General features: G+C 43.4%; 1 protein-coding gene across 4 annotated transcripts in view; it reads left to right on the top strand.

Moving 5' to 3' along the window:
- Positions 1-5,502: 5,502 nt before the first annotated feature.
- PPP3CC (protein phosphatase 3 catalytic subunit gamma) overlaps positions 5,503-19,939 on the top strand; it is a 76,494-nt gene continuing 62,057 nt past the window's right edge. For 2 of the 4 annotated variants that reach the window (XM_077919396.1, XM_077919397.1), the window contains exon 1: positions 5,503-6,088. In XM_077919396.1, coding sequence (XP_077775522.1) covers positions 6,034-6,088 — 55 coding nt within the window. In that variant the 5' untranslated portion in view covers positions 5,503-6,033. The remainder of the gene's footprint in view (positions 6,089-19,939) is intronic. The other 2 variants (XM_028707628.2, XM_028707629.2) reach the window with 1 other exon arrangement.

Raw genomic sequence — 19,939 nt, forward strand, 5'->3', positions numbered from 1 at the left:
CTAGACACCTAAAAATGATGATTCTGGTCCCTGTAAATGTAAAATGTTTTCCCAGCTTTGTTACTGAACAATGAGAAAAATATTCCTGTAGATACCCACTTGAGAGAATAGATTTAGAAAGTTGCATTTGGTGATGAACAAGTTCCCTGAAGGGTTTCTTTAATTTCACATTTATTTATTTTTGGCACAAACATTCTCAGGAAGGCTAATAATAAAACAAAATCATTTAATAAAATGGCAGAAGACAGCCAGGAATAGCAGAAAATGTTACAGTGGTTTTAAAGGGCAAAATAAGATCTTAAAAGTCTGGGAGAATAAAAAGGTGTCTGAACGGTACTGAAGAAGAGGTGAGCCTCTTTGGGGAGGGTATTCCAAAAGTAGGACATCAAATGGAAAAAGCTGCCTCCCCTGCTGCTACTTGCTTCAGAAGGTAGGAACAGACACAGGCAAGCCTTGGGTGGTGACCGTGGTGGGCATGCAGATTGCTGCTGGGAGTATTATCCAACTGCAGTACTGAATTGTGGAGGGGACCATAGCTGATGCCGTGTATATCACATGTACCAGGCTCAACACTTCAAAACTCCAGTCGAAATGGTCCGAGGACAAAGACCTTTACCTAGAGGGGCTTAAGGAATTCGGTCTTTGTAAATTCTAGTATTAACTGGTTTTCATAGAATCATACAATCTTCGAGTTGGAAGGGACCCCAAGGGTCATCTAGTCCAACCCACGGCAATGCAGAAAAGACTTTGACCTGTGCCTCCTAATGTGCAGGCCAAAACATAGTTATCTTTCAGATTTCTTACTTCTCTAATCTTGCAATGCAGTTTTCAGCTCAAAGAATGTGTCAAAATGCATCTTTTGAGATAAAATAAGTTCACAAATGCATTTTTGGGGATGGATTTTTAAAAAACATTGCAGATTAATGTGGAAACAGGGCTGAATGGACTTATGAGCACATTCAGAACTGCAATTAACTGGAAATAGATTGTTCCTCGCTTCACTACCCTTGCCTCAGGCCCTGTAGAGTCACTGCCAATCAGTGTAGACAATACTAGGCTAGATGGACTACTTTCTAAGACCTAGTGTAAGTTGGCTTTCAATGTTCCTAACCACCAGCGCTTTGAAATGAACTCAGAAACTGACAGGGAACTAGTGTGCTGAAGCAAGCAGTCTTGCATTACCTGAGTGTACAAAGTGGTAGAACTTTAATAGTCCATTTCTGCAGCCTTTATTATTAGTTATTTACTGCCCATAAGGAAATTGGCTTTGGTTGTAGTACTATGGTTTAAACAAAAGATGGCAGCAATGACTGTGTCTTAAAATCCATGTCCTTAGAGCATGAATTGCTGTTTATGTGCACACTTGTGTCATGTATTTTATATATTGAACAGATGGTAGAGTATTACATTGAATAGCAATTGCTTGTTCTAAGGATGCTTCCAGATTTTCAGGTAACTGCTACATCAATATAGTGGAACCAGCAAATACTGTCCAGCATTTCAGATAGTAAGAGGAATGCTCTTTTGTACTAGTATTGCCCCTGTTGTTACAATGGACATGGGGCTGGTCTAAACATGCTCTTGCTTCCACCTTAGAGAGTGAAAGACTAGAGTGGTATCAGTAGTTCCAGGAACCCAGTTTGTTGTGAGATTTCAGATTTCAGGGCGGGATGTGTGTGTGTGTGTGTGTGTGTGTGTGTGTGTGTGAGAGAGAGAGAGAGAGAGAGAGAGAGAGAGATCTGAATTTGTTTGGGCCCTGGGTTGAAGCCAGGCTGGATGGGTGATATGGAAAAGGGAAATGTGTCAGAAGAAGGAATTTATATCCGCATTTATTACTTATTAATTTGTATTAATAGTTGTGTATAGGTGTAACATTTGTTGTTGCTTTCAGTTTGCTGTGTACCACTTTTATAGATTAAGCAGAACAGAAATTGTCTAAATAAAGAAGACTCCCATCACTCCTGGAGAGAGAGGTCAAATTGGCCTTAGGAAGCACTGCTAATAACAAGGCCAGTGGAAGTGATGGTATTCCAGCTGAACTATTTAAAATTTTAAACAATGATGCTGTTAAGGTGCTACACTCAATATGCCAGCAAGTTTGGAAAACTCAGCAGTGGCCAGAGGATTGGAGAAGATCAGTCTACATCCCAATCACAAAGAAGGGCAGTGCCAAAGAATGCTCCAACTACCGCACAATTGCACTCATTTCACACGCTAGCAAGGTTATGCTTAAAATTCTACAAGGAAGGCTCAAGCAGTATGTGGACCGAGAACTCCCAGAAGTGCAAGCTGGATTTAGAAGAGGCAGAGGAACCAGAGACCAAATTGCAAACATGCGCTGGATTATGGAGAAAGCGAGAGAGTTCCAGAAAGACATCTACTTCTGCTTCATTGACTATGCAAAAGCCTTTGACTGTGTCAACCACAGCAAACTATGGCAAGTTCTTAAAGAAATGGGAGTGCCTGATCACCTCATCTGTCTCCTGAGAAATCTCTATGTGGGACAAGAAGCTACAGTTAGAACTGGATATGGAACAACGGATTGGTTCAAAATTGGGACAGGAGTACAACAAGGCTGTATATTGTCTCCCTGCTTATTTAACTTATATGCAGAATTCATCATGCGAAAGGCTGGGCTGGATGAATCCCAAGCCGGAATTAAGATTGCTGGAAGAAATATCAACAACCTCAGATATGCAGATGACACAACCTTGATGGCAGAAAGTGAGGAGGGATTAAAGAACCTTTTAATGAGGGTGAAAGAGGAGAGCGCAAAATATGGTTTGAAGCTCAACATCAAAAAAAGTAAGATCATGGCCACAGGTCCCATCACATCCTGGCAAATAGAAGGAGAAGAAATGGAGGCAGTGAGAGATTTTACTTTCTTGGGCTCCATGATCACTGCAGATGAAATTAAAAGACGCCTGCTTCTTGGGAGAAAAGCGGTGACAAACCTAGACAGCATCTTAAAAAGCAGAGACATCACCTTGCCAACAAAGGTCCGTATAGTTAAAGCCATGGTTTTCCCAGCAGTGATGTATGGAAGTGAGAGCTGGACCATAAAGAAGGCTGGTCGCCAAAGAATTGATGCTTTTGAATTCTGGTGCTGGAGGAGACTCCAGACTGGACTGCAAGATCAAACTTATCCATTCTGAAGGAAATCAGCCCTGAGTGCTCACTGGAAGGACAGATCCTGAAGCTAAGGCTCCAATACTTTGGCCACCTCATGAGAAGAGAAGACTCCCTGGAAAAGACCCTGATGTTGGGAAAGGTTGAGGGCACAAGGAGAAGGGGACGACAGAGGACGAGATGGTTGGACAGTGTTCTCAAAGCTACCACCATGAGTCTGACCAAACTGCGGGAGGCAGTGGAAGACAGGAGTGCCTGGCGTGCTCTAGTCCGTGGGGTCACGAAGAGTCAGACATGACTAAACACCACCACCCTAGGCCATGCTACTCTGGTGCTGATTGGAGTTGGAGGCACACAACACCTTGAGATCACCTGGGATGTTTTGGAGGAACATTTCAGAGCCAGGTATTGATTCATCTCAGCAATGTCTACATTAACTGGCAGTGGCTTTCCAGGGATTCAGGCAGGAGTCCTTTCCAGCCCTACCTGGGGATGCTAAGGACTAAACATGGCACCTGTTGCATGCAAAGCGAGTGCTCTACGACTAGCAGAGTGCCCTAGGCCATGTTGCCAAAAACTCAAAATGAACCTTGCTAGCTGCAATATATGAAATACACTACATGGGCCCATAGTATCACATACAAGCATGTGCATTAGAAATAAAATGTCTGTCACTCCATACTTTCCATCCCAATATATAATTCCTTGGGAACTAAGTGTGGAGACTGCTATCTTCAGGTTTAAATCTAATTATTTTTAAAGGGCTTATTTCAAAGGCAAACAAAGGAGCGAGAATAAGGCTATGTACACACTATACATTTTAAAGCACATGTGAAACATATTCTTTTCCTCAAAGAATTATGGGGACTACTCTTACAATTCCCAGCAACATTAACACAGTACCCAGAATTCTTTGAGGGAATGTTATTTGAATGCGTTTTAAATGTAGTGTGTGTACACAACAAAAAAGAAAGGGGGAAGGGATCAAGCCCAGGACAGCATGACTATTAGATGTTGGGATTTATTTTTATTTATTAATTTATCTGCCATCTCACTTTTCATACAGATATTATGATTCCCAGAGCAGCTCACATTTCTTTACTTAGAGAGGCTGCGTCCTAAGGCTGACAAGCTAAAAAGCCAAAAAAACACAACAGATCAGAAATGGAAGGAAAAGGTAGAAGAGGAGTTTGAATAAACTATTCCTATCAGGCAAGAACATAATTTCAGAATAAGGCACATAGAAAGCTGAAGGTTTCCCCCCTGCAACAACAAAATGAATTTTGTTAAATGAAACCGATACTGGGTTTTTTCCTCCAATGTGGCCCATTCCAGAGGGGAATAGGATAGTCTTGTTAGTCTGCTGTAGGGAAAATGGCAGCAGTCTGTGACAGCTCACAGTGTAATATTGCTGGTGTGAGCTTTTGCTAAGCCAGAGCCCATTTGGGCAGATGCCACCTCTGTGAGGTTACAAGGAATTACCACGGATACATGTCAGCAGGAGCAGATAAGTGGAAAGCCATTTTCCAGATGGGTAGCCCTGTTAAGTCTGTTACAGCACAAACACAAAAGGCGTCTTCATGGGGCAGCAGCATTAAGTCTGCGGCAGCAAAAGAAATGAAGTCTCATGGCACTTTAAAGACTTGAATTTATTGCAGCATAAGCTTTGGTGGACTGCAGCCCACTTCACAGCTTAGTAGACTTATTCAGGCACCCATTTGTGGACTAGATCCTGTTTTCTCAGCATTTGATTCTCAATTTGGTGCATTTCTGTTATGTATAGGGAAGCACTCTCCACCAGTAGCAGTCAGATTCAATCTGATCTGGATGGTGTACCTCACATCCATGGTTGCATCAGCCTATTCAATGAATAAAGCACAAGAAACCAGTAATTTGTAAACTAAACATGCTTATTTACAGGGCCATCAACTTGAATAAAATATGGGGGGGGGAGGTAACTCCTGCCCCACATAATCGACCACATGACACGGTGCACACACATCAAGGGGGGCTCCCTCAAATATTTTATGGGGGGGCTGGAGACCCCTAGGAGTTGGCTCCCATGCTTTTTTATATGTGCAATTATATATATATAAACTCTTATATATAAAATTATATATATATTATATATATAGAAACTCTCTCCCCGAGCGTCTATCAAACAGGATTGCCAGCATCCTCAGCAGCCTTGAACCAAAGTAGAACCACCATTTGCAGGTTCCCCCCCCCCCCCAAGTTTCTCGCAGACACACCTCGGGCGGCAGAGCAGGAGCCGGGCCCCCGGAGCCCCGCCCTGGCCTGACGGAGGAGCACAGCGCGCGCGCCCGGCTTCTGGCCAGGCCCTCCGAGCGCGGCTTTCCTGGCGGCTCCAGCGGCGCGTCTCCTAGCAACCCTGCTTCCCTTCAAAATGGCGGCCGGAGGGAGGGGAAACCCGGGGCCGCAGCTTCGTCACGTGACCCAAGGAACCCGCTCCGGCCGCCGCGCAGGCGCGAGGGAGGCCAATCAGCACGGGGGCTGGCAGGGTGGCTGGGCGCATGCGTAACGGCGCTGGGTGCGCGCTGGCGGGGGCGGGCGAGAGAGCGAGCCGGGAAGGAGCGAGGGGGTCGCCTGCGCCTGCGCGCTAGGCGCCGAGAGACGGCGGCCTTGACAGCTTGCGCCTTGTGTGCCGTAGAAGGGGCGGGGGAGAGCGAGCGCGCATGCGTGGTAGGGGCAGCTTCGGGGGGCTCGGGTGGAGACAGCCGCCGCCGCCGCCGCGGCACTGAGAGGATTCCCCCGTCCGCGCCTCCCTCCGCCCGCCTTCCCGCCCGGGCCTGCTCAGCCGCTGCCGTTGCCGCCGCCGGAGTCCCGGCCCCTCCCGCGGGGAGGCACGAAGGTCCCGGGAGCCGCGACGGGGCAGGCGGGACCATGTCCGGGCGCGCCCAGAGCGGCAAACTGTCCACGACGGAGCGCATCGTGAAGGGTGAGGGGCCGGGGGCTCCGGGGGGGGGGGGCGGACTCGCCGCCGCCTCCTCGCTCCATTTTGCCGGGGGGCATTTGAGGGAATGGGAATAATAAGGCGGGATTAATCACCATAATCGCTCGTGAGGAGCTGCAGGATCCTGTGGCGATGGGGGCGGAAGGGCGGCCCTCGGCCTGCGCTGTGGGGCAGCGGGGAAGGGGGCGGGCGGGCAGCCGGTCCCTCGCCCCGCAGAGCTGCAGTTTCCCCATTGCTCAGGGTGGGGGGTAATGGGGCAGCTCATTGATCCTGGATGGGGCTGATCGGTCGAAGCCAGAAAGCAAAGAGATGCGGGGGTGGGAGGTCTCTGGTGTCCTTTCGCTCTCAGGCCAGGGAGCTGCAAGGGGGGCCGAGGAATGGGCTGGGCGGAGGGGAAAGACTGCCCGCCCGCCCGCCTGCCTGCCTCCCTCTGGGGAGTCCAGAGTGGTCCACTGCGAGGATGTGTGGAGGAACAAGGAGGTGGAGCTGTGACATAAATTAGGGGGGCAGGAAGGGCTGATGCAGAACTAGGGAACTGCATAGAGACCGGGCTGAGGGCTGGTGGTGACACCTTTGTGTGACAGTGACATTTCAAAGCCCTGTGCTACTTACAGCAACCTTTTTCTTTTTCATGTCCTTGTGGGGTGTTTGTGCAGCTGTTAAATGGGTACATAGGAGCAAAATGTGAAAACAATCTGTGTGGCAGATAACAGCTGGGATGGGTGTGTGTGCGTGCGCTCAGGCGGGGTCATCAGGTCCCTATTACCAGTTGACTATGGTGCTTACAGACATACTGCAACCTTTCTTTGCTGTTTGTTACTCTTTAAACCTTCCAGCTTTTCTTCAGCATGCTTGTTAATTTAATGGTCAGTGACCACCTAACCCCCCCTCCCCCATTTGTGTGCCTGAAACAGCACATGCTGTTTTAAAATAGCCAGTGATACTGGAAACAGTTAATAAGCAGGAGGGCAAAATGTTAATCGAGAAGCTGTTGGATTAGTGGGAGGCTTTTACAATGTAGATTTAGCTGTCCTAATTAATCTGATGCCAGCTATCATACTCCACGTATTGGGAAAAGATCTTTCATACACTCATTTGTTTAAATGTGCATGCTGCACCCTGCTAGCTGTTCAAGATAAACAACTTCAGCAATGCAGGTACTAGGAGAACTTGGACATCAGAAATTGTTATGACCAGCCAGTTTAGCTTTGATCTCTTCTGTTGCAGGTGTTAACTAGATCTCTGCCATGTTGTCTTGTAAGTGTTGTGGTTCATTATTCCAAGACTCCTATTGTTATCTGTTTTTCAAGTCCCAGTTTGAATGTTTGTATTGTATACAAGGTGTTCACCTCTGGTAAACAGTATTTTGAAAGATGGTTGATTGTTATTGAGCTGATGGGGTCTTGCAGTAATGCTGTAGTTGCACCAATAGGTGCAGAAATCCAGATAAAGGACCCCCCCCCATTCCACTTTTATTTCTGATCCCCAGTCTCCCCTCCTTCCCCCCTTCCTATCATATGCTTATGAAGATTTTTTAACACTTTTTTTACACTTTACTTTTTGTGCTGCTGATGAGTGAGTAGTAGAAATTCAAGACTAATCTTGAGTATGTTCATTTGTTCTTACCATAGAATTTGAAGCTCTCACTTCAACATTCATTGAAAGAATTTAGAGGTGGGGAGAAAGAGAAATACAACCATTGAGCCTTGTTGTATTCACCTTGCTTGTGTAAACAGAGGATGGCTTAAGAGTGGCAAGAACTAACTACCGTACTTTTCCATCTATCAGGCACCCCCATGTATAAGACGCCCCTATTTGGGGGGACTCAAATTTAAGAAAATGGGGGGAGATGGCACAGAGTTGTTGAACTTTTTTGTAGAGGATTGCCCAGAGTTGTTGAGCTTTTTTGGGGGGGGATTGCCGAAAATTGCTCATTCACACGCGTCGCTAAATCCGCCTCCTGTCTGTCCCTGACGCAGCAACCAATAACATGCACAATAGCCGCTGACAGCCGTGGCAGCAACCAATCAAAGGTCCACCCTATGCACCATCCATGTATAAGACAACCCCCGCTTTTTAGCATGATTTTTAAAGAATAAAACATAGTCTCATACACGGAAAAGTACGGTAATTGCTTTGATTTGACTCTGAGAGCTGTTTTGTGTAAGACCCTAGGAGAATATAATACCTGATAGACTGGTCCTATGCATGCATGCTTGGAAGTAAGTGTCAGTGAATGCAATAGAGGTTACTTCAAAGTTAGCATGCACAGGATTGAGCTCTAAGGATGTGAACTTGGAGCTGGGAAGCCTCTTGTGTGCTGTTGGGGAGACAGAATTTTGGACTTGGACCAGAGATATATGTGTTCAAATCCCCACCCACTTACCCGCTTGGTGGTCTGGGGTAGTCGACAACTCTTGGCCTAACTGCTTGTAAAAGGAAAATGGAGAGGGAAATAGACTGCAGTATAATTAACTTTAGTCAATAAGTTTATGACCAGTTCTGGCCTGATATATGTCTAATGCAGGGGTCAGCAAACGTTTTCAGCAGGGGGCCGGACTATATTTTTGGGGGGAGGGGAATGAACGGCTGAGGCTGAGGAGAGATGGCGGCTCCAGAGAAGCGGCACCAGGTGTGTGTGACTGGGCTTTGGCGCTGGGTAAACCCTGAGCCACCACCAACACAGGTGCCTTCTTGCAAAAAGGGAGGCAGACTCCCAAGTCCCCCAGAGACCCCTTTGACCATATCCACCCCTGACCTTTACACACTCAGAAAAAGGAAGAAAAAAACTAGGACTTCTTTAAAGCTGCTGCAACATGGGACTGCACAGCTCCTTCTGCAAAAAGTAGATGAGGGTGAGAGAGGGGCCAGGTGAAGCTTGAGGCACACATGGGAAGGTGCTTTTAAAAAAGCCCCAGTAGAGAGATCCCCACCCCCTCCTGCTTGCACACAAGTAGGAATGGGATTGGGGCTGCTCCGATAGGCAGCGTGAAGCCTCCCTTCCCAGCTGAGGGATCCCAACCTGAGAAGCCGTAGGCACATCTCTGCCTCCCGAGACGGCAACAGCTAGAGCGGCGCTGCCTGCGATGTTTCCTGCGACGGAAAGGGACTTGGGCTGCTCTGGCGCCCACCTGCGCGCAACCCCTCCCAGGAAAGGCCCTCCCTGCCCCAAGGATCGCACCCCCGCTGCTCACTCCTCTGTAGCACCTGGGCAATTGCCGGGCGCCAGATTTAGAATCCTGCTGGGCCTGATCCAGCCCGGGAACCATAGTTTGTCGACCCGATCTAGTATATTAAGTAGTTCCAGAATTCAATGAGAAAAAAGTCACTATACAAGTGTTACAGTGCGGAATGAGTGAAGCAGCATTTGAGATATAGAAGCATCTTAATGTTGTTTCTGTCTTCATCATGAGTTCCAATGTGATGAGTGTTTTGGTTCACACTCCTTCCTTCCAGTGTTGGCAGCAGACCCTATTTGAAGTAATTTTGGATGCCCGGGGCTCTATTTCTTTTAAGACAAAATGATTGCAAGGTAATTTACTGTATCTGCTAAACTTACATTTGAGTTCTGGGGAGAAAGCCAGACTTGGATCACTTTCTGGACTGAAAATGTCCATCTTATTAAATATACAAGACTGTATTTGCTCCATATATTAATTTTTGCAAGTGACTTTGCAAACATTAGATCTTCTTTAAGCTATGCTATTTCTATCCTTTATGAAAACCAACACTGCCCCCATCAATTTACTTGGGCCCCTTTTCACATTTCTCATTCCAAGCACTGACCTTAGAAAATTCCATGCTGAGGATCAGTATCTTGTTTTGCCATTGTCTTTATTTTAAAAAATATGAAGGAATATCTGTGAGGAGGTTTTTGGGATCTGACTCTTACAGAACTGATTCTACAACCTTGATGTAATTCTTGCAAACTTGACACTAAAAATATCTGACTTGCTGAACACTGAATAGAAGAAAGCAGCTCATTAAGAAACTTAATGCTGATTTCTCCCTTCCCGCCATTAGTCCTGTGGACACCTAAATCTATTTATACATCCAAATCATTTGTGAAATTTGGTGGAACCTTAGCACAGTTGCAGAAACTCGCAAATGCAAAGGACTAGCAACATATGTAAGCCAAGTTAAAATAAGTTTAGTAATGTCAGATGATAAAGCCACTGTCTTCATTCATCCATTCATTTCAAACATGGGGCTTAAAAACTGAATAGACCATGAGTATGGAGTTTCCTCCCCAGTTGGTAACTGCCCTCCTCCAGGTGAGAAAAGAACATCTCCTTATGGATTGTCTTATGACAATCTCAGTGTATGATAGCCATGGTTTTAGGTTAGTGTGTGCTGAATTCCAGCCACATTGGTGCACAGCAAAACTGTCTGAAAGGGCAGGGTTTAATCCGTTTGACTTTTCATGTGTTTCTACAGGCATTGTCCTTGACCCAACTGTCTGCAAATCAGAGATGATTGCATGAGGAGACATTTACATACAAGGTGGACAAGAGCACAAGATAGAGCAATAAGCATTACATCCAAGCTGGGAATTGTGGTTTGTTGCACTGAAACCACAGTTGAAAACCCCAGAACAACCCCTGGCTTCGCATAATGGTTTGTTTAGAAGGAAAGAAACCATGATCTTCATTTCAGATGTACTGTAATACTAAGTTAGGAATTGTGGTCTGTTAGGGGAGGAGCAAAGCAGGAGCCATCTTGGCACTAACTATGGTTTACAGTGACATGCAAACATAGTCACTGGTTCGCCAGAAGCGGCTTAGTCATGCTGGCCACATGACCCGGAAGCTGTACATCGGCTTCCTCGGCCAGTAAAGGGAGATGAGCACCACAACCCCAGAGTCGTCCACGACTGGACCTAATGGTCAGGGGTCCCTTTACCCTTTACCATAAAAGGGCACTTTTGTGTATAACTTCTTTGCTTATAAAACATGAGATATATTCTGCAAATTAGATTACTCATGGTATTGGTTTTCATATGCAATTGTGCAAAAGCGGATGAGAGAAGATTGAAATTCCATCCATGCTGCAACATCTCAAAGCAGTTTTACTTGTAAGTTTTGTAAATTTGTAAAAGTATTGGGTTTTGCTTGGTCATAGCTTAATTATCAAAATATGAAAGGTTTGATTCTTTATCAGTTATAGTAGGCTTCCAGTAATTCATTGTAAAACACTGGAATTTGGCTGCTATAGGCAAATGCTGTATCATAAATTGATGTTATAAGACATCTACTGTAACAATTACGTTTGAAACCAAAATTATTCCAAGTGCCACTGCTTAGCTAGTGAGTTTTAGTTTTTAAGCTTTTCTGACGGCCTTTTCTGTAATGCAGCAGACCTTTAGTGAGCAAATTGGTCACCTAAAATATAGTTCCATATTACAATGGAGCTTAAAAATGGCTTTTTTGGACCATACTTGATTGAGCAATAACACCAAGTTTCCATTTGCTGTCATTTCAAATAACCAGTGAGGGGCTCTTGATTGAGTTGGGAGAGGGTTGGGAGTCCCAGATATTAGAACCAATCAAAGAATCATAGTCAGAAGAGATATTGGAGATCATCTAGTCACCCAGCTGCTCAGCACAGAGCTGGAATCTTTTTATTGTTTGATTTATTTGAAGTATATATACACAGGTCTTCAGTCCAAAAAAGAGCCTTAACAATGATCAATAAATAGACGTATGGTCTTGAGTTTATAATCTAGGCACAACACAAAGGGATTTACAGAGGTAGCAGGTACAGTGGTACCTTGGGTTACAGATGCTTCAGGTTACAGACGTTTCAGGTTACAGACTCCGCTAACCCAGAAATAGTACTTCGGGTTAAGAACTTTGCTTCAAGATGAGAACAGAAATCGTGCTCCGGGGGCATGGCGGCAGCGGGAGGCCCCATTAGCTAAAGTGGTACCTCAGATTAAGAACAGTTTCAGGTTAAGAACAGACCTCCAGAACGAATCAAGTTCTTAACCCAAGGTACCACTGTATAAATCAGATTTAGACTCTACTTCTTAGTTTTGCTCCATAATTTAGAATGCTATAGTGCTAGACCACCCTTTCTAGGAACATTGTGGCAAAACTGAAACATTTTGTGATACCGGTTAGTGGTGCCAAACTGAGGGTCATTGAAAATCAAAAGGGATGCCCAAAGGCCCATTTCCTGCCTTTTCCCCTGACAGGGACTCAAGGTGGCTTACAGAAAAAAATAGGAATAGCTATGACAGAGGGAAGGGGAACAATCATTAACAAACAGTTAAACATTAATAAAATTAAAAGCATCTATCTATATCTATCTATCTATCTATCTATCTATCTATCTATCTATCTATCTATCAGATCTATTAAAACATATACATACAGTAATTACCAGCCCTTTCATTAAAAGCAGTCAGTTCCGAAAAGCCTGTTGGAACAAGAAAGTCTTCACCTGCTAGTGGAAGGACAACAAGGAGGGAGCCTGTCGAACTTCTCTATGGAGGGAACTCCAAAGTCCAGAAGCAGCCACCGAGAAGGCCCTCTCCTGCATCCCTACCAAGTGTGCCTGTGAGAGTGGTGGGACTGAGAGAAGGGCCTCCCTGGAAGATCTCAGAGCCCAGGCAGGATCATATGAGGAAATAAGCTCTTTCAAATAGCCTGGGCCTACGCTGTATTCTTCTTTTTCTTTGGTGATCACTTGTAGCCGAGTAAGATTGTCTTCTATGAACACGGTCTTAACGGTGTGTCCGCAAGTGACTGTGGAAGCCAATTCTGGATCCACATGTCCTTCCACAGTGGGGACATAAGTGCCTTCATCTTAGCTCCTTTCTTCGTTTTGTCCTGAATTTGTGCTTCTTCAAAGTCCATGATGCCTTTGGTAGAGGCTGTTCTCCAATTGGAGCACTCACAGGCCAGTGTTTCCCACCCAATTATCTGTGCTTATACTTCAGTTTTAAAGATTTATTTTTATTTAAAGACACTTGGAAGTGTCTTTAAACCTCTTTTGCTGTCCACCAGCATTTCACTTTCCATTCTTAAGTTCAGCCACTCAGAAGCTGCGCTTTGGTTTTCGAACGTTTTGGAAGTTGAACTGACTTCCGGAATGGATTCTGTTTGCCTTCCAAGGTATGACTGTAGTTGCTTTGGAAGGCGATAATCAGGCATCCGAACAACATGAGCAGTCCAACAAAGTTGATGTTGAAGAATCATTGCTTCAACACTGGTGTTCTTTGCTTTTTCCAGTACACTGACATTAGTTTGCCTGTCTTCCCAAGTGATATATAATTTTTTCCAAAGACCCTGTGGACGGAATTTTTTGAGGAGTTGTAGATGGCATTTATAAGTGGTCAGTGTCATAACCAGCACTTTAAATTGTTCCTGGAAGCAGACCAGTAGCCAGGGGAGCTGTTGTACTGAGTGACTGGGATGCTGCCTACAGCCAGCCCTGGCTAGCAATCTGGCTGCAGTTTTTTGAGCCACTTGAAGTTTCTGAGCACTTTTCTAAGGCAGCCCCAGGTAGAGTGTGTTTCAGTAATTCTAACGGGATATAACTAAGGCATATGTCACTGTGGCCAAACTGTTTCTATAGCAGTGTTTTTACATCACATTGTTAACCATTCACCCTGGTGCAGATCTTAGACCCTAGATTTATAGCTAGAAATGAGGACAGAATTGCGATTATATATGACTAAATTAATAACAAGCAGTACTTTTAGGGCTTGAAGTTGGAAAATTACATATAAGTGTTGCAAAATACAGAATAACTTTGTGTATTTGGTCCCGTCAGGCAATGGCAAGGATATAAACAACATGCTACCCTGCTGTCGAAAGAATTGCATTGGCTACCAGTTAGTTCAAGGTATTGGTTTTGGTGTATAAAGCCCTACACATCTTGGCACCAGATACCTGAAATGTTGTTTCATTCACCCCGAACATACTCAGTTGATCACTGCATTTTAAAATAAAGGCCTCTTGCAAGGAGGTCTTATAAGGAGGTCTGTTCTGCACAAGGTTAGAATCAGTCCAATAGTGTTGTGGCATCTACCCTTTGGAATTCCTTCGCCTTGAATATTAGTCATGTTCCATCTGTGTTGTCTTTTCAGTGCCTACTAAAGACCTTCCTCTTTCAACAAGCCTTTTAAGCTGTTATCTTTTCCCAGTCTGCATCTGTACTGAATTATTCTTAAGATTTTTTGTGTTTGTTTGTTTTTTATTGCTTATAACAAAATCCTTTGGGAGGAATGGCGGGAAATAAATAATCTGTCACTCTCTCTCAGCCCAAACTAGAATGCTTATGAAAATAAAATGATAATGGAGAGAACCACAAGTTATTGAAAGAGGAGCAAGATAAATATATTTGTGACAATGAACAGAATAAAAAAGTTTTGGCAATGATTGATAATATGTAATGAGATGGATTGGGATATAAATAAAAAATGGCTTCAGGATACACTATTTTGTCTAGTTAATGACATTTGCTGTGTATGATTATCCAGTATTGAAGAGGTCAGTGGTGATAAAACTTAACCAAATATCCATGGATATATTGCTACTCAATTGCATGAAAACCTTGTTTATTTCTGGGGGTTTTCTGTTTCCATTAATGTTGAGGGTACTGAAAATCCAAAAAGCTGCTTTAGTTCTGATTTCTTTTTTATGTTTTACAAATTCCTTGGGACATAATGCTTTTAGAACTTTTTTGAAACCAAGAAGTTCTATAAGCAAAATGTCGTATGGCGACTCAGGTGGAGGGCAGTGATTGAGGAGATGGAGGAGACAACTCACTTTAAAAAAACCCCCACTAGACTTCCTTAACTGTGAAGGACTATTTCTGTGATGCTTTGAATTCTGGATAATAAAACTTTCCTTTTGTTTGCTATCTTAAAAGATGACAATAGAAACCATCATTCCCCCCTCTATTTTCCCAGCTGGCAAAAACAAAGGCATCATTGGATTATCTTTAAACCACAGCAGTTTGCAGCTCTATCTCTAACACTGGGTATATATTTAGTCATTATTTGAATGTAGTTTTACTTTTAAATTTCATAAATATACCACACAGTACAATTTTATTTGCTACCTCACTTACTACTTAAAGTAGTAGTTGTGGTTTGATAAGAAAGTTTTGCTTACACTTCAGTTTTTAACAAAATGTCTGTGTTGGGTCCCCCCCCCCTTATTATTATTATTTTGATATTTGATATATTTATGTGTAGTACATTAAAACTCCTCATCACCACCACCTCTGACTACTTGACATGCTTCCCAGTGTGCTTCAGATTATTATCCTGGGTCCAGAAAAGAGATTTTTTACTTGCACTGTGAAGCCAAAGTAAGAAAGAATTTCTGCATGATGCCTTGAATTTAGCATTTCCTGGAAAACGTATCGGGTAGAAATTGGAAGCTTCTAACATAGCCTTCCCAAAGCTGATGCCCTCCAGGTGTGTTGGAATACCATCCCTAATCATTGGATGTGTTGGCTAGGGTGGTGGGAGTTGGAATGCAAAACACCAGGAGATGCCAGGCTTGGGAAGGCTGTTCTAAACTGTATCTCGTGGTGCTTGGTGGGCTGAAAAGAAAATGCCAAAAGGGCAAGCAGCTCTAATCTTTCATTAGCTGAAGGAAAAGGGAAGTCCAAGTGACCCACTTCAGCTGCTGAGAAGAAGAGGAGCAGGCAATGCCCCCAGGGGAAACTGAAAGCCGCAGTTTTTTTGTTTGCAGATCACATTGATTTTGATGTGTTGGGACATAATTCCTTGGGACATAATGCTTTTAGAACTTTTTTGAAACCAAGAAGTTCTATAAGCAAAAGGTCTATAAGCAAAAGGTCTATAAAAATTCCACAAACATGGAGTAATAAAGGCAGAGTATAAACTTAAAAATATTCCAGTAATAAAGAGCTATGGGCTTACCCAATATTTGCAGCGATCATCAGACGGCAAGGCTGGTACCCTGTCAGAATGGTGTAGAACAGGCTGATGTTGGAACAAAAACAGTCTGAGATTATACTGTGCTATCAAAAGAAGAAAAAAGGTTGGATAGATTTATTAATTAAATTAGGTTTTATCCTACTCTTCCACTGAAGGACCCGAAGGCAGCAACAAAAGAACAATAAAAGCAATTCAAAATTTAAGAACAAACCAAAAATACTCACAACTATTATGTCAAAGTTGTTGGAAACAGTATATTCAGCCCTAAATACTGAATAAACTGGAATCTTTGTAGAACAGTTGTTTCAAAGACTTGGAATGTTAGGGTGAGCCCAGAATACCCCTTCTCTATTCAGGAGTGAAATAAATAAATTTCCTGGGTGATATTGCCATGTAGGAAGAAGTCTATTTAACTCCGTTAAGAGTTTGGGTGTAATCCTTGACGCCTCCCTTTCCATGGAGGCGCAAGTTACAGCAACAGCCAAGGCGACATTTTTCCACCTTCGCCGCTTCAAGCAGTTGGTTAGTGTACCACAAGTGTAGTATAGAACTGGTGACTGGCTTGATTTTTAGTTTTTAGGAATGTTGGAGTAACGAGCCAAGCTCTGTAAATATTAAATTTATCTATACTGGATTAATATTTGTATATTTACTGTTCTGTTTGTGAAACAGAGAACCAAGTTGTATGGTCAGTTTCAGTGGTAGTGAAATGAGATATGGTTTGCTTGAATTGGTGCTACTTGAACAAGAAGGCTGGTGTATTGGTGGGACTCTGATAGCTGTGTGAACACAAACGTGATTTTTTTCAACTACAGTCGTATCTTGGAAGTCAAACGGGATCCATTCCAGAAGTCCATTCGACTTCCAAAATGTTCGAAAACCAAAGCATGGCTTCTGATTGGCTGCAGGAAGTTTCTGCAGCCAGTTGGAAGCCCCACTGGACGTTCGGCTTCCAAAAATAGCAAACTGGAACAGTCTCTTCCGGGTTAGCGACGTTTGGGAGCCAAAACGTTGAGGACCTAAGCTGTTTGACTTCCAAGATACAACTGTACCTTTGAGAGCCAGGGTGGTGTAGTGGTTAAGAGTGGTAGTCTCGTAATCTGGGGAACCGGGTTTGTGTCTCCGCTCCTCCACATGCAGCTGCTGGGTGACCTTGGGCCAGTCACACTTCTCTGAAGTCTCTCAGCCCCACTCACCTCACAGAGTGTTTGTTGTGGGGGAGGAAGGGAAAGGAGAATGTGAGCCGGTTTGAGACTCCTTTGGGTAGTGATAAAGCGGGATATCAAATCCAAACTCTCCTCCTCCTCCTCTTCTTCTTCTTCTTCTTCTTCTTCTTCTTCTTCTTCTTCTTCTGTACAACATAGAATGCCAGCATGAATAATGATAGATCTGAATGTAAATGTGTACAACAGATTTCTTCAAAGTGGAACTTTTCAGATGTTTTGAACTCCCAACTCCCCACCAGTCCCAGTTAGCATAGCTATTGGTCAGGGATGGTGGAGTTGTAATCCAGCTGTCTTTGGAGGACACCATGTAGGCAGAGGCTAGCTAACAGGGCTGATACCAAGGCCTGTGGTGAGAAAGAAAGTGGTGAGACTGATTTACAGACCAAGGAGCCCAAAGCAGCGTATGCTTCCTTCTCCCCATATTTACCCTCAGAGCAACCCTGTGATGTAGGTTAGGTTGAGAGGTATTGACTAGTCCAAGGTCTTCCAATTCACTTTATGGCTTAGTGAAGACTTGAACCTAAGTCTCCCCCATTCTAGTTTGACACACTAACATTACACCACACTGGCTGTTTTAGTGAGCTAGGACTGTGTGAATGCTCAGGCTCTTCACACATAGAAGGAAATAGGGCTGGGCACCATTAATGTCATTTATTGGCACATGGTTGGATGTCTCTAGTTTGGCCAAGACAGGTATGGAATCCAGGAGTCTTGCTTTCTGCTGTTGTCTGGTCTGCAGAGCAGGATCTTCTGACTGCTCCAGCTCAAGCCCTCAGTTCAGTGGCTGATGGGAGGGACTTTGATTGTGCTCTGACATGATCTTTCACTTCTGAGGAAGACAAGGCATCCCTTAACAGTTGTTTGGCAGTTAAAGGGCAAACTTCTTACATGTTCTGCATGGCCCCGAAGTGTTTGAAGATTCATTCCTAGTGCTGCCAATAATTTTAAGAAGCTCCTTTCTTGCTCTTCTTACAGTATTGTGAAAAAAATTGGCCAATAAATTAAAATGCATTCCGCAGAAGCAATAAGGTCACATGATAGCCAGTATATTCTAAAGGGTCACGTATTGGAACAGATATATGCTGCATAGCTAGTGCCAACTGCATATATAGGTGGAGTTGTAAAAATCCAAAGTGACCAAGAGGGATGATGTGTGTGTCCAAACTGGTTTCTGGCTTGAGAAAAGAGGAAATACAGTGGCAGTAAAATACATAAAACATAAACATAAAACATAGAACATAAAAATCAGTATATAATTTTTCTGTAAGTGTGTGACTTCTATATCTTGTGTATCAGCTATAAATTAATTGACGTTTCTTGAAAACAAAATGATGAAATATTTTTCCCACTTTATAGCTAGAACGGCCTTCATGACTGAAATTGCAGTACAGTTTCTAATGTTTTAGTTCACACAAATGGGGTGCTTGCAGATAAGAAGCAAAAATATTTGTTTGTTTTGTGAATTTATACCCCACCAGTATTGCTCCCAAAATCTCTCAGGATAACCTACAGAATATAGCATTCATATGAAGTTTGCAGTAGTAAAATACCATATATCAAGGTAAAACATATACCTTGTATACATGGTTGTAAAAGTCCCCAGCAGCAGCAATTTCCCACTGAAACCTTAATAAATTAATTATTATTATTATTATTATTATTATTATTATTATTATTATTATTTTCTTTCTTTCTTTCTTTCTTTCTTTCTTTCTTTCTTTCTTTCTATACCACCCTATACCCTAAGGTATATTTGTGGTATATGTCTTAAAAAGAAGATATAACCTTCTTCTAAATGCTCATGGAAACTAGACTGACTTTGTAAAGACCAACAACAAACAGGTCTGATAAATCTTTCAAGGCAGGGACTTGTTGAATAAAGGTTCCACCCAGTGCTATTTTTATAGAAAAAGAGGTTCCAGAACTCCCCATGAAGACCTCCCTTGTTCTCTCATAATGGCAACGGCGCCCACTTGAGAGGTGCTGGAACTGAGTTCTGATGAGTTCCAGCAGGAAAAGAAAAAGGGCCCGGTCGACCTAACACAGAGCAATCTTGCTTAGAAAGCTAGGTGGTGTTGAAGACCTCTTGATGAGGGAGCTTGTCGACTGCTACAAAGGATAGAACATTTGAGTGGTGGAACCAGGGCTTTTTTTCTGCTGGAACTCACCAGAACTCAGTTCTAGCTCCTCTTAGGTGGGCGCCATTGCCATATCGATGGTAAATCTCCATATCCAGAAAGATAACCCAAAAGTAGTTCATGCATTTGATATGGAAGATTTGGGGGAGAAAGCGGTGTGCTACTGGTGTTGGAGGTCTAAGAAGTTTCCATTGTCCGATGGGTCTCATACAAACCATAATGATGAAATTGGAGACAATGTGGGACCTCTGATCATCAAGAGAAAAGATGCATAAATGATGAATGATCTGGACACCGCACAAACAACCATATTGCAATGTTTTCTGCTCACTTGTAATTGGTGTAAAAATGAGGTCTTAAGTCATTTCACTGAAGCTTTTTAGATGTGGTATGCTGCAACTGATGTAATTCATGGTGTTTGCCTTGTTTAAACACTACAATGTATGTTAGGAATGAATACTTGTGACCTTGCTATTTTTGTCTTGTAAAATGTACATTCTCATTAAGTGTTAAAAAAAAAAAAAAAGACCTTTAGAATGTACAGCCGCCC

Source organism: Podarcis muralis, chromosome 15 (genome assembly GCF_964188315.1).
Source record: "Podarcis muralis chromosome 15, rPodMur119.hap1.1, whole genome shotgun sequence".
NCBI classification, from domain to species: Eukaryota; Metazoa; Chordata; class Lepidosauria; order Squamata; family Lacertidae; genus Podarcis; species Podarcis muralis.